This window comes from Anopheles marshallii, chromosome 3 (genome assembly GCF_943734725.1).
Source record: "Anopheles marshallii chromosome 3, idAnoMarsDA_429_01, whole genome shotgun sequence".
NCBI lineage: Eukaryota > Metazoa > Arthropoda > Insecta > Diptera > Culicidae > Anopheles > Anopheles marshallii.
Window position 1 is genome coordinate 76,121,322 of NC_071327.1, and position 18,207 is coordinate 76,139,528.

The 18,207-nt window shown below is 45.5% G+C and overlaps 2 protein-coding genes across 2 annotated transcripts; one reads left to right on the plus strand and one right to left on the minus strand.

Annotated features, from left to right (window-relative positions):
• Window positions 1–6,782: 6,782 nt before the first annotated feature.
• On the minus strand, window positions 6,783–8,449 carry LOC128711223 (AP-2 complex subunit mu). Its single transcript, XM_053806089.1, has 5 exons — window positions 8,273–8,449; window positions 8,000–8,162; window positions 7,176–7,905; window positions 6,963–7,101; window positions 6,783–6,890 (listed from the first exon to the last, which is right to left on the minus strand). Exons 1-5 carry the CDS (start codon window positions 8,447–8,449, stop codon window positions 6,783–6,785), a joined length of 1,317 nt encoding a protein of 438 aa, XP_053662064.1.
• A 4,897-nt stretch (window positions 8,450–13,346) lies between these two features.
• LOC128710978 (tyrosine-protein phosphatase non-receptor type 4) lies at window positions 13,347–17,516 on the plus strand. Its single transcript, XM_053805844.1, has 9 exons — window positions 13,347–14,022; window positions 14,099–14,307; window positions 14,380–14,532; window positions 14,612–14,766; window positions 15,083–15,424; window positions 15,508–16,154; window positions 16,243–16,870; window positions 16,938–17,115; window positions 17,202–17,516. The coding sequence occupies exons 1-9, from the start codon at window positions 13,347–13,349 to the stop codon at window positions 17,514–17,516; spliced, it is 3,303 nt and encodes a 1,100-aa protein (XP_053661819.1).
• The last annotated feature ends 691 nt before the right edge of the window (window positions 17,517–18,207 follow it).

An 18,207-nucleotide genomic window follows, 5' to 3' on the forward strand; every position in this document is an offset into this window, starting at 1 on the left:
AAAGCTTTTTTTGCTATAATATCCGCACAATTCCAAAGATCCCCCTCCCCTTCCCCTCCCCCCTCTTCCCCAAACCCCCAGCCAACTGCCCATCGAAATTGCTTTTAATGAATGTGAAATGATAGAGATTTCCAATTCTTAAATATTTTTACCCTTATTTAAAACAAAACAAAAAATCTCAATCAAAAAACTTTTCTCCCGAAGCGTGTTACAAGTGGCCCACGGTCCCACGGTGATCACGGTGGATAACGCAACAAGCTGAACGCAAGGGAAGAAACCAATATAGAACCGAGCGAAAAGATACACGCGCAAAATACGATACCCGTACGGGGAAATTCATTCAGCATGTTGCTTCTTTACAACTTTTCTACCTTCCTTTTCTTTAATCCTATTCCCCCTTTTCATCGTACCGTTGTATCCTTTCTTTCGATGTTTTGTTCAGTGCTATTGTTATTGTTTAATTTTCCATTTCATCCTACCGTCGTGCATCATCCCTTATCAATGTGTGGTTCATCCCCGCTTTTAACACTCCCGCTTTTCAACCCCATCGGAAAACAGCCCCTCATGTTGATTCCTTTTGAGCTCCCCCGCGCTTTCCGCCAATCACTCTCTCGTATAATTTGCTATTTTGAAAGGCACTCACCTGTTTGTATTAAATTTGCTTGTAGTAGTAGTAGTAGTAGTAGTAGCAGGTAGGCTGGCTGTGTACTCGTTTTTCCCAGAAGCTGTTGTTATGTTATTGCTGAATGTGTCTGCTGTTTAGTTTCGCTTTATACGCACGATTTCCTCTAATCTCGCCAAAGTCCAAGGATAATATTGACGTTTTTTTTTTGCTTTCTGAACACAGCACAACCCGTACACACAGCGAGTGCTACCTCTTTCTGGCACGCGTCACCTCGCACTCGCACCACAGATCGCACCACACCAAACAATTCAAAAAAAAAAATCTCACACACGCTCACACAACACTTCTCACTAACTTTTGTTCACTGCTGGTGATGTACGTGTACGTGTGATTACCTTCTGTTGCTATATTTTTCTCCGCTTCTCACCTACACAGCCACTGGATCAGCTTTATTATATTTACTTTAACTTAATTTGCAACTTTTCATTCAAAAGCTCACCTCCCACCCCCGCCTCCTTTTTACCACCCTCGCCCCATTTGTGTGCCGCGTGTAACCGTTGGGGTTTCATTTTAGGGATAATAAATTTTCATTTCCCTTCCAGCACAACATGCTTTATCAAACGGGTCACGCACTCTCAGCTTCCCTGTTTCACCTGTTTTCACAGCGACTGCATGTTTGCCCAATGTGTATGTGTGCGTGTGTGTATGTGCCCTTCACTATCGCTTCACTTACACTCGCACAGCACTCAACAGTGGAGGAAATTTCGATACTCCTTCAAAACACTCACAAACCGCCATGATGGGGTAGGGACATTGTGGGGAAGATGGCGCGAAGAAAGGAAGGAGCAACGATCGGCGACCGGCTAAGGGAGCCGACCAAGTGGCAAAGAGTGGGGAAGGAAGAAAAATTAGATTCGAACCAACTGACAGAAATCATACACATACAACAACTTCTGCAACAGGAAATTGTGGCGCCGATCTGGTTTCTTTCATTGGTACGATGCGTATGTGTGTGTGAGTGAATGTGTACGGATATCGTACAAGGAAAAGCGGCAAGCTTCTCATATCGCACGGTCACTCATCGCTCACACCCACGTGGATGGGCCCCAGAAAATGTGGCAGCTCACACACAACTCACGCTCATCCTCCAATGCTCATGTCTCGCTCTTTCTACATAAAACACAGCGTCGCCATCTCGCTTACCGAAGCTCACGGGGCAAAACGGCCTACTAAGCCTACTACGGTGCATGAGAGCAAGGTTAAAACATTGGAAGAAGATAGAAACACGCGGAAACAAAGGACATCCCGGTAAGCTCTGGTGGCGTGAAAAAGATGCCGTGCTTTGACGGTGGGAAAGACCCCCGAGCAGGGGTGCGCGAGGGGAGAAAAACACGTTCCGATCCCGCACCGGAGCGAAAAGGAACGATCGATAAAACGGAGCGAGACGGCAGGCATTCGGCGAGCCCAACACCACGGGAAAAAGAGCGTGCGAGTGAGGCTTGCGAAGCGAAGGAAAAACTGGGCCTACAAATGTGCACTTTAGCTGCTAATCGTCATAGTCTGCCTGACTTTTCTCACCATTTTCCACCACACTACAATGCACTACAACGTTTGTACAATGCACTACAACGGAACACACACTTTTGCCCGCAATGTTTGTGACATGAAAATTCTAACCCTTCGGTTCAGCGCGATGCTTTCAGCTGATGGTAGTAGCCAAAAAAAGCACCTCCACACCAGTTCCGAGAGCTACAAACACTATCCCCACCAAACCGTACACGATGGGAAAAGCTTTGGGAAAACGGTTCGTTCCTGAGCCCGCCGAAGGGCGAAGGGTGCTCATCTGAAAAATCGTCTAGCCGCGAACCGTATACGACCGAACTGGCGAACCGAAGCGAATCCGAATGAATGGATGGATCCCCGACCAAGCACGGGGATGCACGCAATTCACGCACTCACGCACTGTCTTGTTTTTTTTTTTTTTGCAAATGAAAATGAGAGACAGAAAAAATGAAAGAGAGAGTGAAGGAAGAGGGAGAGAGAGAACGGTTACTAAAAGCACCTTCAGGATTAACCCTATGCTCTCTATACACAGCGACCGTAAACAACGACCGTCTGGTTTGAGATGTACAAGATTACGACCAGATGAACAGTATTTGCACTGATTTTTATTCATTGCCGTCCGTCGGTCATGTACGGCACGGTACGTTCAATCAATAAAAACAAAACAATCCAAAAATAGGTCCCAAGGAACTCAGCAAAGGATATACGGCGAGACGTAATCGAAGCGTACACTCAATGGACCTCATCCTCGACTTGCACAGCGCAACACACGCGGTCACTCGTCTGCGAACTAGGAGAGCAACAACAAAGCATACATCACACACACACACACACACATACACAGAGAACTAAATGGATCAACGGTCCAGGACCAGGAGTTCCAGGTGCTGTATTATTCATGAACATTTTGCTTCTGGCGAAGGTGTCAGAAGCAGTTCATGTACCTGCCACCTTTCACCACTAAAAGTTAATCACAATGAAAAATGACGATTATTATTTTGAAATCGTTTCACGCGATTCCTACACTCACGTGCACATACACACACACACTATCGAGTTCCAGCTGTACGCTTTTGCTTGTAGAAAGGGTTCTCAGCTGCTTTTCTTGGGATGGAGTAGCCATCGCTGTATAGCAACCATTTGTAGGCTTGTGCTCATTCGCATATCTCGTCTGCTCTATCGCTCCCCGTCTCTTTCACGCGAGCTCAATAAAAGTGGTCTACCGTTTTACCAGACACGTTCACACACTGCAAAAACGCTAACCATGTGATCAAACACATTTGAAGCTCTTGTTCAATTGCTCAGTCATATATTTTAAACATCCCGCAGGTCACTGCTCACCGAAATTAGCGTTGGTGCGAAAACAGAAAATACGCGAACCCTCCACTCGCACTCGATGGAGACGCCAAACTGCGGTCACTCACTAGTGAAAATGACAGCTCGCACCGAAAGAAAAAAAATGAACGACGTGCCACTCATCCAGCCCGATGGGGAGCGAAAACCCTGCTAAAAAGTGAGTACCTATCCCTCTCTCATCGGCGGTGAGCGGTTTCATTCACACACCCGTACAAACACTCACTCACACCGACGGAGGCGCCTGGTGGTGGATAATTGTTTCGGCTGTGCTAGATTGTCGACGAATATAGTACGATCGCACTCCACTAACCGAGTTTTTCGCACTTTTTTCTCTCGTTGTAAGAAGCTCTCTCACTCTCGATTACCGTGTGCTGGTCACTTCGCGCTACTACTAACACCATTTCTTCGATACGCTCTTTCAGCACCGGGAATACTCCAAGTGCCAATATTCGCTACAATAGACCACTCGAAGAAGCGAAACTTTCGTTGCGATTAAATTGAAGATTAAGGTTAAGCTTCATACACACAACCCGGGAAGTTTGGTTCATCTCCTCTTTGGTGAGGGATTTGGACGTATCAACAACACAGATCCCGCTCACGGTAGCTACTGCTAGAACACACCCGCAAACAGTAAACAAACCTTTCCTTCCGTCCAGTGTGGAACGAATTCCGTCGGTGCAGGAACACCCTACGTTATACGATTATATTCCCAACCTGGGAATAAAGGGAGTGACAGATTTAAACAGAATCCCTCTGTTTAATGATTGACCAACCCACACCGAACGACGGAACGTGTGCGTAATCCAAACACCGAGATAAAACAAAACGGTCGATACGTTGTGCGCTCCACACAGCGAAACTGACAGCTGGCCACTAATACCGGTACACACGTTTCACATTGCCCCAGTCTGTGGTGCAAGCGTGGCCAACTCATTCCGTGAGAAAGAGAGAGGCAGAAAAAGTGAAGTTCACAGTGAGAAGATGAAAAACAATTTACCATCTCATTATAACGCATAACTCACACAGTGCTGATCAGCGAGATCGCATTCTGAGGTAAATATTCAGCTAATTACACATGGCTTAAAATATCTTAATTCATAGAATACATCCAAACAAGTTCATTAAAAGGGTTTTTATCACAACAATTTGATAAGTTAACTATCTCAACACATAATTAACTACCAACGATTGCGAGAAACACTAAATTGCACGATCAATTCTTGTGTCCAAACTGATTGTTTGAAGTAACTTTTGATTTCTTTCAAAACTTACATAAACTACCTAAACACAGGCGACAGAAAATTACATCCATTTCCACTTTCATCGATTTTACTTCTTTTGTTTTCAACAACTAAGTTTATCTTCTTAATAGTTTACGCAATAATATAATTCATGCCATTATTATATGCTTATCAACTTTGCGTTTCATGATGTTCACCATTTACTATAGTATATGCTTGTGTATGTGTTTGCTTTTTGCATTCGTAATAGTTTGCTTGTTTTGCTGTTCATCCTCCTTCGGTTCTCGATAGTTTAATTAATTATGCTTTTATGCTTTTTATGCGGATTTGATTTAAGATTTGAGAGTTAAACTTACACAGTATGTTAGTGTTCAGACGAAGCAAGAAAACGGACGCACTGCCAATATAATATAATGTTAATTATAATTCTGCCTTTGTTTGCACTAATATTTCTTCGCTGTGTATTTCAATAAAATGTTGCCATTAGAAGTAATGTGATTTCCGGGTTTCATAATCTCATCTTCGGTCAGTGATGCAGTAACTATGCATCGGTTCCAATAATTTATTGTTGAATTGTTGAACAACTTTAAAACTTTTGTAAAGAAAAATAAAGTATTGCTCTAAGCTTGGAATTATTAGCATATATAACGCTACATAGAATTTAACCGAAAGAAAAGTGATGTTGCACACTTGGTTTAATTGAAATATGTTTTAATGCTCTATCATGCAACGAAGTTGTTTTTTTTTCTCTAATACTCTGTTTCAGTGTTGCTACCAAAATGTATCAATACAATAACGCACGGTGATGAAAAAATTTGGAACGTCAAATACAAACTTCTACCTGAATCCTCATACGCATTGGAATGGATGGCGAGACGGGGTAGGGTTACATATATACAGAAGCAATAAATTCGGCACAGACCAATTAATGCCATCGCCCGTTTATGTGCGGCCAGTTCTTCACGAACAACGACGTCATACTGAATCTAACTAACTAATCTCCACATCATCGCATACAACTGCCACCGACGTACTAGTTAGTATAAACGATCGTTCGATTGTACCCTTTTTACTGGACATTATCTGATGGCATTTTTTGAGGTCCTCTGTGACACACGTGCTATTTATGTATGCTTTACGACTGTTTGGAAATCGGTACTGTCTAGCTCTGCTGTCTGACTGCGCGCACCTGGTGCATGTAAACCGAGTTCCAGAGATTCGTCCACAATGTATGTGCGCAGTGTAGCGTTTGTTCAGCACTACTCAGCGAGGAGTCTTGACGGGGGTCTTTGATGCTCCCGCCTCCGATAATAAGCACATCCGCTAAGAGCGCCAATTAGAGCTTATGGTTATGCCTTTTGTTAATATGCTTTCTATGTTATATAGTTTTGCTTACGATAGGATCGTCTACGGAACCTAACAAACACATGCGTATGTGTCGATTATACACATTTGATTCGATATAATAACACGGATAACTTACTACTCGCGCGATGTGGTCGCCTGCCTGTCCTACACATAACATACTTTTGCTCATTTTCAGCAGGATGGTCGAACTGCTGATCCATCATAGTGCTGTATTCGATTGTTTAAACGACAACAACGCTTTCTATTGGACCGATCGTCAACAAACCACAAACACAAAACAGTGTGAAATCAAACATATAATTTTCTCTACACAACTCAAAGTACAAAAACACTTTTTACCATTTTGCTACATTGCCTAAAGGAAAACGCCCACGCGAAGAGCGTGGAAAAAGCAAAGGAGAGAGAGAAAGAGAGAAACAAAGAGAGTACCATGAAACACAAAATGTGTACGATGTGTGTACGTGTCTGTCCGAAACGATAGCACAAAACTCCTCTATAGTACGCGCTGTACCTTAATATGCTTACTATCCGATACGGTGAAATGACATTACATTATTTATAGCAGAGCAACAGTGTAGAACAGAATCGTCAACACCCACTGAGTCAGGTGCATCTGGAGCGCTCGTGTCTTAGCATCGTGTCTCGTAGAGTCCGCTGCGGCCAATGTATCGCACCCATTTGATCACATCATGATCAGAGTAGTTCAGTTTCGGTTCGAATACCTTTAAGTAACGGACCTGCGTAGGGAAGGAAACGGAAAGACACTCATATTTTTAAAGCGTCTTTTTCGTCTTTAAAAGATATCCTACCTTGAAACCGGATGGCGCGAAGGGAACTTCAAAGTTCATCGAGATTGGTGGTCGAGTCCATTTCTTTTTGGTATCCGTTTCGAGCAGTTCGATTTCGGCCGAAAGTTGCGTTTCCTTCATACCAGCCATACGTTTAATTCTAGTTTGAAGACATAATTGGTTACTCATGATCATGAATTCAAAAGGCATGGTAGGGGCCTAAACTATACTCACTTCCATACGATCGCATTTTCAGACGCCTTGTACTTTGCTTTACCCTTCAGACAAATCAGTTGCACACCGGACGTATTGAGCGGGGTAGGAATCTTCACCTCGATCTTCTGCCCAAGCAACGATGGCTTAAAGTTGGATTTTAGCACCACCTTCACCTCCATCTTGGTTCGGCCCACTTCGCGTACCAGCGGAATCACCCGGAACGGCAACGAGATGTCCTTCGTCGTACGGTAGCGCATCAGCTCGAACTCACCGTCCGGCGGGATGAAGCTGATCGAGTGTTCCGTCTCGAACTTGCTTAGCTTCACGCATTGGTGAAACTGACAGTCATCGATGACGACCACCGGTTTACCCGACCGGGACGCTTCGTTGTCCGCATTGCCGGAAATACCGCTGCGACCCTTCGCCTCCATTACGATCTTATCGTTGATACCGAATTTACATTCCGGCATGCCCGAAAGGTACGACTTCATAACGACCTTGCCCGCAACGTGCGCCGACAATACTTGGCCCTGTGGGCTCATCAGCAGATTCACGTACTCGAGCACATCGAGGAACAGTTCGTTCCGGCGGTACTTGATACCTTCCCGGCGCCAACCGATCTGGCCGGTAACCTGCGACGTTATTTGAGCCTGCTCTTCCTTCGTCGCCGTCTTGATGCCCTGCTGCGTGATAAACGTCTTCAGCACGCCCGTATCCGAGTTTTGCGGATAGCCAAAGTCCAGAATTTCTATTTTTCAGGAAAGCAAACACGAATATCCAAGAGCATTGTATTCACTGATCAAGTGGGCTAAACAAAGGCTACTGGGCAACAATTCACTCACCATCCAACAGCTCGTAGATTAGAACGAAGTTGTTCTTAATGTTTTCTTCCGAAATCTTGCCAAAGTATGACTGCATCACGTCGATAATCTTCAGCAGAAACTCAAACACCATGGCTGCGTTCACATTTTGCTTCGTAACGGCCGCTAGCCAGATGTTAGCCCGCTGGAAAAGGAAAAAAAGCCACCCAACACACACGCAACAAACGATTATTTTATTTAGTTAATTGGCATGGATTGGTCTTTAAGCCCGTGTCACGTCTTTACGTCCCTTACCTTGATATGGAAAAAGCTCGTACGGGCTATGTTCGTAACCGGCGAACGGACCTGCTGCCGGGCGTGTATCACATTCACGCGGAACGCATCGACTGCATTCCGGCCAATGTCATCCCGGTACACGCGGGAGATCAGAACCTCTCCCTTATGATTATACACGAACAATCCACCGATCATGTTGGTCCCGATGTAACGCACTTGGCCAGGGTGTGCACCTCCCTCTCACGCTGTCTCACTCTCACGCACTCACGGTCAGCGTACAATCAGCCTTCGTCGTATCCGCCGTTCAGCGAAACCGCGGATAAAGTGGCAGGCTGATTTTATTGTATTCTTCGTACCTTCCCCACTATCTCTCTTTCTCTCTCTCTCTGTGCTCTACTGCCTTGCTTGCCAGAAAGTCAGGCCGCACACGTCTTGTGCGCCTCCTTATCAATGTTTTCTATCCGGCTAGAGCCGACTGCACACTGGAAAACGGAAAAGAAATAATGAGATATGTTTAACGCCCACTTTGCATACGCGGCTACCCTGGCGCTGTCCCTACGCAAAGGGTGGGGGCAATAAGCACTTGCATGGTTATCTTATTCTCCTCAGTCTTTGGCCCGTTTGAAGTTCATCGTTCGTGATTAAGCTAAAGTTTGCATTTGTACACTCATTCACAGCAGGGGAAAATCTTTAATATTAGATGTAGTATGGGGTGGAGTGATTGGGAAAGTAATCAATAAGGCTTACAAGCGCGCCGTAAGAACGAAACCACCCTGAATGTGATACGAAAAATAAGCACTAAACGGGACAACAACAACTTCCAGTCTACACTTTTCTCCACAGCACAGACCTTCCCTACCTTTACACAATTGAATCAATTACAGGCCATTGGGGATTGGATCACGTACACTTGTGTGTTCCTAGGGAAGCCCATTTAAAAATGTCTTCCAGCACGACGATGTTCCCGACTCTGCCGGGACAAAATCTTGGCCCAAGCGCTTCTGCCCCCACGTTTGCTAGCCTTTTCCTTACGCTCCATCCTTACCTTAATACACCCGACACTATTGCACACCTTGACGCGCGCCCAAATTAATCCATTTTCTTCGACTATTTAACCGCAAAACATTATCACCGCAAAATGTAGGAGAGGAGGAAAATTTTTGTGATTTTTTTTCCTCTTGATCCACCAGCAAATGACACAACCAAAAATTTCTTCTTCTTGACAGCGAAACCCAACGTCGACTATGTCGAAATGTCGACGCGAAACGTCAATCCTCGGCAGTTCGGGGCTATTTCACGCATTCAACTCTCCGCTATACACGGGTCGGTAAATCCGGGGCGATGTCAACCCGTCAAACCGCGGTCAAGGCGTAAAGAAGAACAAGCGAAGAAGCAGACAGAACATTTTTAATCGTACGCCTACTTTTTCAATTGCTTGGTAGAAGTTTCTTTCGGTTTTTGGGTTTGTTTCGGTTCACGGTTCCGATATTCCTGCCTATGCCAGTGCGCGTTACATTTTGCATCCATCGACGTGCGTTACGCGTTATTTTCGCTAAAACATCCTACGCCCCTGTATATCCGGTTTTTGCGTTCGTTTCTGCCCAAACCATCGCAGGACCGTCGTTGTCCTTTTTTCCTTCTGAAACACGATACAAACAGCAGCAAAGCCACTGTGAACGGCGAACTGTGCGAACACAGCAAACCGGATTCTGTGTACATTTCTGCGAGGGCAAAAATCGTAAAGCAAGTGCAAAAAAGAGTTCCACCGGATGTGTTTAATTTCGTGAGTGAGCGTTCTGTTCGATAATCATCTCTAGTTTCGCAAAAGATAAGCACCGTTTGTGTGAACCAAGAATCAAATCGAACCGAGCACAAGGGTGTGTATATGTGTGTACAAAAAATTTCAAGTGAGATTTAATCAAATGTAGCAAAGCGAATAGAAGAGTGAGAAAAAAAGCAAGAAACGCCTATGAGTGTCCATCGTTAAATCGCAAGTGTTGTATTTGTGCATCCAGCGGTGCATTCGTAGTACACCCACTTTTGCTACCTGTTCGATCTGTCGCGGGTGGAAGAAAGAGCTGAGAAACAACCACCGTCCTAGAGCACGTTCCATTTCCACCTGTATCTGGTGGTAGCGACTTGGAAGGATTTGTTCGTTTGGTAAGATACAAACACAAGCAGGCGCTTGAAAGTGCAGCAAAGCAAGCCGCGATTTGTCCAGATTTGCAAGAGTGTTTGTGGTGGTGGTGTGTGCTTTACCAGTACAAACACACTCTCACAGCATCCGTCCGTCCGTCCGTCAATTACCCTAACCAGACCGCAAACAACAACGTACCATATCCCTGTAGGCGGCGAGCTAAAAAAAAGGATCTGTTTACATTCGCCCTGCAACCGGAAAAGCCAATAAGGGTATGTTTGGTTTTCATAAAATCTGTCCCTTTTTGTATGTGTGCTTTTAGCGGATGCTCTCATCTCACGATCGCTAGGGCAACTGAACCACGAAAGTATGAAGCGAAAAATATAAGCTACACGCCAACGAAGATGGTTTAATTTAGTGGATAAACTAATGCTACGTAGAGGAGTGTAAGCGCACGAATATTGCCCCAATTTGCTATGGATAACTTTTTGTTGCCCATACCGGGTCGGAGACGGTACGCAACCGGTCAAGAGATGGTTGATAAATGATGACCAACACTGACCGGGTGATGATGCGCACCGAACACGCATCACTTCCACCCACTGGGTGCCTATTCGTTTTCCTCTACTTCTTTACGTGTTTGACCCACCCTTTCGGTGCTTCCTGGTTCCCAACCACCCATCAGAGACGATGATGACGGATGGAAGGAACGGAAGAGATGAATTATAAGCCGCCATCGCTACTGTGCCATATCGTGCTTAGATGTTGGGGGATGGATACCTCACACCCAACATTACCTACATGCACATTACCACAGACGCCCAGCTGGTTGATGTGAAGAAAAGGACGCACAAAAATAGATTTTTGCCAAACGGACGGATTATTTTCTTCAATTTTTCACATCCTTTCGTTCTCACTTAACCATTCTGCCACATGCGCTCCCACCCCGCAAAAAATGCCTTTGAATGCTAAGGGAAGGAAGATGTGTGTAGATCAACGCAATCTCGCAAGCATCGCAACCCAGTGGGAGATTGAATGGATTGAGTGGATACACCCGGTCTAAGTGGACCCCAGGCCGTGTTCGCCTTCGCGTACAACGCTCATTCACATGCTGGCCGGTAAAGAAAGTGTGCTAGACCGTCCGGCGAAGGTTTTATTGAAGCACTCAGATAAGAGTTTTTTTTATTTACGGCTGTAAACAATGCGATAGGCAGAGAGGGATTGTCTCGAGTAGATTAGTTGATGCTATATTTACTCACCTTGGAACGTGATACAAAGGTATGGCTTTCGGAAAGTTTTTTTTGCTTTGTTTAGAATATAATACTCTTTTTTATAGCGTGCCCAAGAAGTTATATTCGATTGCTTTCTTTTGTCTACGATGATGCAGTGTGTATTACTTATTAATACAATCACATTCGTACAAAGTGTTTTTTTTTTCTTACGATTGCTTGCATGAGACTGGAGACGATGTATTGTGCACTCAGCTGACGTTCATATCCACCAGGGAAATCCCTCCATATCACCAAAGACTTCTAAATCATGCTTAAAAAGAATGTGCGTTACAATTCTACGGAAGAAGCTTTTGCGTGATGAAAAAAATGGCGAGTATGTTTGTACGTGATAGGGATGAAAATTATTCCAACCTAAATGTACCGGGAATTGCCCATTCTTTTTACTTAGCTTATGCTTCTCAGGAAGTATTAAATTGTGATAAATGTCCATCTATTCTCTGGCAATAGAAAACGTTCGGAAGATAAAAATGTAATTACTAAATTTAAAAACAAAATGAATAAAACCTCACCCGAAAGGAGTTAATGCGATCAGTTCCTTTATGCTGCCAGTCGCAAATACGACCGTCGCTTCTCTTTTTTCCCCCATTCAATCGGTCCATGGACTGAAATTAGTTTGTGATAGTAATTGACCTTAATTAGTTCATTCATACGCTCAATATGCACGGTCACATCATGAGGGACAATCCATGTATCATGCAGAACGCCACTGTTGCTGCCGATTATTTATCACTAGAACTACCAAGTGTTTTTTTTTTATTAAATTATTTTATAAACAATTCGAAGAAGCTAAATTGGCGTTTAAATATTTTTTTTTTGAATTTCTTAATATAGAACAGCAAAAGTTAAAAAAGAAATGGTTTGCTAATTGAACTTTGCTTAGGAAACAAGCCGTTTTCTCCTTCAACTTTCTCAAAATAAACCATTCCAGCTGTTCATAGTTGTTCAATCCAATCAACTGATAGACCGTGTAAAGTGTATTGATAACACATGGCTGGTCGACTGCCTAAAAACCGATAGAAGTTTTTATGCATTCTAGTCGATTTTATCGCTACCCACTCGGTCCTTCCGAGTGTTTGTTGATTGATTAGTTTTTCCTGGAAGATGAATACAGTGCCAATTGGGGGTCTTGTGATCCTACACGCACGCTAGTTGTTATTTGTTACATTAAAATATACACGAACCGTAACACACTTTGCTGCTTCTGGTAGCAAAAGTGTAGGGACACAATCAAGTACCGATCGTGTAGCGAACAGCTAGATGCTCGAACCACTTTCTTCCACGCAATTGCAATCGATTTGTGCGATCTTTCTATTTGTATCGATTTCCGTTCGTAAACGAATGCAGTTCGTTATCTTATCTTGCACCGTTTACTTACCGACGGTTAGTGTGCAGTCTGAGTAGCATCCGTAAACTTGTCTTTCCTAATGTGACATCATGCTAAAATTTAGTGCAACGGTTTGATTTTTGTTTTGTTTTGTCCATTCGGATACTTTCATCATGCTTCTTCTCATTTCTTGTTTTTTTCTGTTTTCTTTCTCGCACAGGTGTAGATATCGAACACGGTTCTGCGTGTTCTTCTGCCCGCCCACCGGCAAACCACCACTTATCGGCCATCCAACCACCAACCTGCGAGCTCCGATGACAGCGACGATGCTTGCCAGCGATGCTTGAGCGCGTCCGGTTCGGTGGTTTCAGTGGCACGTACAAAGTAAGGGGCGCCGAGCTGGCTCGTGACAGGAAAACGCAAACCAAACCGGTGACCGTACTTTTCCTCGATGAAAGTACGCACACGTTCCATCTGGACAAGCGCGCCAAGGGCGCCGAACTGCTCGAGCAGGTGTTCCAGCACGTGGAGCTGTCCGAGCGGGACTATTTTGGGCTGCAGTTCCCATCGGTGGAAGATGCGCACACGCTTAGCAATGGGAACGGTGGTAGCACCAATCACAACACGAGCAAGAGCGATCCATCGGCCGGCGGTGGTGGATCGAGCAGTGGATCGAGTAGTACCGGCGGTCCCAATGGCAGTACCACCGTCCCGGTCTCGCCGACGGCACAGTTCCCGAACGGACGGCAACCGGTACGGTGGTTGGATCCGAACAAACCTTTTCGCAAGCAGCTAAACGATGCACGAACGAGCACGGTACGATCGCATGCGGACGGCGGTCCACACGTGCCGTTGTTGCTGTTTCGCGTAAAGTTCTACGTCACCGATCCGAGCCGTTTGCACGAAGAGTACACGCGCTATCAGTTTTATCTGCAGATCCGGCGAGATGTGTATCAGGGCCGGTTGCCCGTCAGTCTCAACACTGCCTGTCTTTTAGCCAGCTTTACTGTACAAGGTGAGAACGCTTTAGCAGTTATCCTGTCATACACACCTCTAACCGTCCATCCAAAATTACTACACTTCTCTCACAGCTGAACTTGGCGATTACAATCCGCTGGAGCATACGGTCGGTTATTTGAGTGAGCTGCAGCTTCTGCCGGAACAAACGGAGGAAGCGGAGCATCGTATATCGGAACTGCACAAACTACACCGTGGTCAGCTGCCAGCAGACGCAGAGTACAACTATCTAGAACACGCCAAGCGCCTCGAGCTTTACGGGATCGATTTCCACCGCGCGACGGTAAATCAATCGAAGCGGTTTTCTCCCTTTGGGAACTCTACCCCACTACCTACCCGTCCTCCTCCGTTGCAGGATTCGTCCGGTAAGGAGCTAGCGCTGGGTGTATCTTCCCTCGGTTTGTTGGTGTATCAAAATGGCACCCGAATCAACACCTTCTCTTGGTCGAAAGTGGTGAAGGTGTCCTTCAAACGGAAAGATTTCTTCATCCAACTGGCACGGGAACCGGTAAGCAATCGGTGAAACACTGCATTTAGATGCATCAAATAACATGCCCACAATTTGAACTCTTTTTTCCATTCCACAGTCCGAACACTACGATACGCTGCTCGGCTTCAGTATGGGTTCGCACCGTAATGCCAAGCTGCTGTGGAAGGCTTGCGTCGAGCATCATTCATTCTTCCGGTTGAAGAAACCACACCGTTCGCCACGTTCCTTCCTGCCACTTACATTGCGCTCCAAGTACGTAAATGACTCTGTGTATGCTAAGCTAAATGTTTCAAGAGTCGTGCATAGCGTAGTCAAAAAAATCATCGGGAAGAGATTCATAAATCTTTAGATTTTCAAAAGTCTTTAGGGATTCGCGAATCAATTATATTATTTATATTTATATAAATATATTTTTAATATATTTATATTCACGAATCTTTGAAGGTTTATAAAATTTTATAGACCTACCTTAGTAGTAAAGGTTTAGATCAATCTTTCGAATTTAAAGAATCATTCAGATACACGCATCATTAGCTCAAAATTGCATCGATGTATTATTTTTTTCTAGATTCCATTATTCCGGCCGCACCGAACTGCAAGCCGTAACGGAAAGCCGCCAGCGTGGTAAGGTGGCGAAAATATTCATCCGTTCGCCTAGTCGACGGTTGTTGGCTACGATTTCACAACCACAATCACCTCAGCTGAACGGTGCAAGTGGGCCCACCGCCGACGGTAGTGGCGCATCGTGCAACGAGGCAAGCAACGGTGGCACAAACATCAGTGCTACGGGTGGAAACAAAAATCAACTTACGTTGCTTTCGATCACAAAAGCTACGCGCACGTACGATAAGGTTACCTCCAAGACACCGTCGTCAATGCCGCGAAAAGCTTGGGAACAGCAGACCGATGAGTAAGTGTGTTTTCTAAGATAGCGCTGCTCCTAACAACCTGCCTTAATCTCGATGATAATATTAACGAACACTATATTTACAGACCTACTTTCATCGAGCATTGTGCCCGCACGTCGATGCCCATGTACGATTCGCCCCCCGCGTATGCCGGTCTGAATGGTAACGGAGCAGGCAACGGAATCAACGGAGACGATGAAGCCGGTGGTCTGGTCACGATCCATCTGGTGGCGGACGAACAGGGCCGTTTCGGGTTTAACGTAAAGGGTGGCATCGATCACGGTCTCCCGATATTGGTTTCACGAGTCGCACCGCATACACCGGCGGACAAAAGTACGCCGCGCGTTTGCGAAGGTGATCAGGTGATGCGGATTAACGGACGTGACGTTAGTGCGATGGCTTACGAGCAGGTGGTTAGTTTAATTCGTGCCTCGCGTGAGTACCAGGACGGTGAGCTGCTGCTAACACTGAAACCGAATGCCTTAGTCGACTATACCGAGGAAGAACCACTGTACCAGTACGTCCCGGAGGAGAATGATATCGTGCGGGCAGGGCTGCTTAATGGTGATCAGCTGTTCACGCAATCGTTACTGCTGCTGCGCGATGGTTTGGCATCCGGCGCACTGTTGGCACAGTATGAGCAGCTTTACCGGAAGAACCCGGAACTGGCTATTACGGAGGCGCGTAAAAACGAAAACATCGGAAAGAATCGTTACCGTGACATATCACCGTGTAAGTAACGGTTCCGATTCCCATTTTAGAAGTGTTGTAGATGTAAAAAACTAATTAACGTTAATCTTTTTTAATCCCTCCGCTTTAGATGACTGTACTCGCGTCGTACTTCAGCATGCGGAAAGTGGCGATTACATAAACGCCAACTATGTGAACATGGAAATACCACCCGCCCGGAAAACGAACCGCTACATCGCCACGCAAGGTCCGCTACCGTCGACGGTAAACGATTTCTGGCGCATGGTGCAGCAGGAAAGCAGCCACTTGGTGGTGATGTTGACAACGGTTAAAGAAAGCGGCAGCACCAAGTGCCATCAGTATTGGCCGTCGGCCGATGACGATCCACTAGTACCGTCGGCCGGTTTTTCGATCAGTTGCCTTACGGAGAAGCCGGACGAAACCGGAAGTTTTGTGTTTCGCGATCTCGTCATGACGGATGAGCGCACGAAAGAAACGCGCACCATCCAGCACATGCAGTATCTGGCCTGGCCGGACCACGATGTACCGGCTGATCCGAATCTGTTTCTGCAGTTTACCGAGCGGGTCCGGTCGGCACGGGAAACGACACTGCCGCTAGAGATTGAGGCAAGTCTCAAAAATGTGAAATTGCGCAGTGTTGACGAGAACGGTGGCTTGGACAACTCGGAGCGACGGATCGTGCACACGGACAGTGACGACAGTCCGAACGATATGCCATCATCAACCTCGGTGCATCAGTGAGTAACAGATACTTTTTAACAGTGAAGCTCAGTTGCATAATTGTCTTTTTTGCCTTTCCTCAAGGTATATAAGTGCATCGAATCCACCTATTATCGTACACTGTTCGGCCGGCATCGGTCGTACAGGGGTGCTGATCTTGATGGATACCGCACTGGCGCTGATGGAGGTACGGGAACCAATCTATCCCTTGGACATTGTACAAGCGATGCGTGATCAACGGCCATGCATGGTACAGAATGTGGTAAGGAATGAAAAAGAATATGTCTTGCTACCCCAAAAAGGATCGTTTTCTCAAATTCTGTTATTATATTTCTTTCCCCACACCAGAGCCAGTATCGATTCGTGTGCGAGTGCATCTGTGCCGCGTATTTACAACAAGTAGCAAAGGAACAAGCTACCTCCGCTCCTAGCTCTCCTACCGGAACGTTAGAATCTAGAAAACTCGTCACAAAAACGGCATCACCATCTGCAGCTGGTACAGCACCAACGGTACAGAAATCCGTGCCCAGCATAGCATCACCGGAGGAAACGATGCTCGATACGCCCGCAGACAGCGAACGCAAGGCACCGTTGGCAACGGAAACGACAAGCATCAGTACGGCCACCGTATCACCGTCCAATGGACACCAGGATGTCGATTAGACAACGTACGCACCGCCGGAACCCAACGAACGAAACGGAGCGAAACCGAGACTTTTCGCGTTAAAAACCGCTCGCGTATTTCCGTAAATCGGTATTAATTTATTTCAATTTCTTATATTACTATGTTTTTCGCCGATTCCCAGCTTAACTGGGCCGCGCGGGATTTAAAAACGTGTATGTGCGTTCACCTATACCATGCGCTGTGCTTTACACAGCGTGAGTCCTTCTTAATGTGGATCCCGACGTTGGATCTAGAATTCTAGAAGCTTTTGTTTTGTTCAGTTCATTTACACGCATACATTTACATGTGCATGCAGTTGCACACAACTTTCTTATATGACCTCTTCTTGACAATTTAGATCCTCTCATCCTTTTTTTGTGTTAGAAACACCATCACGCAGAAGTAGTGCACGCCTCGCCTATCAGTACTCATGCAGTGGATGGAATTAATATAACCTTTGTGATTGAAACAGTATACCCGTTCTTGCGGCGTTAGGACGTAAGGCAAAGAACAACACGAACGACAACAATAACGAAATATGGCATTGTCCCAGACGAAATGAAATTTGGTGAGAAACAGGCGCATGTTATAGTAGGTAGTAAACCCCTTTCTGCTTTCAATCTCACGTATAAGTTTTTATCTGTTCATCCTTGTTTCGTTTTTTAATGCGCGATCGCGATCGGCAAACTG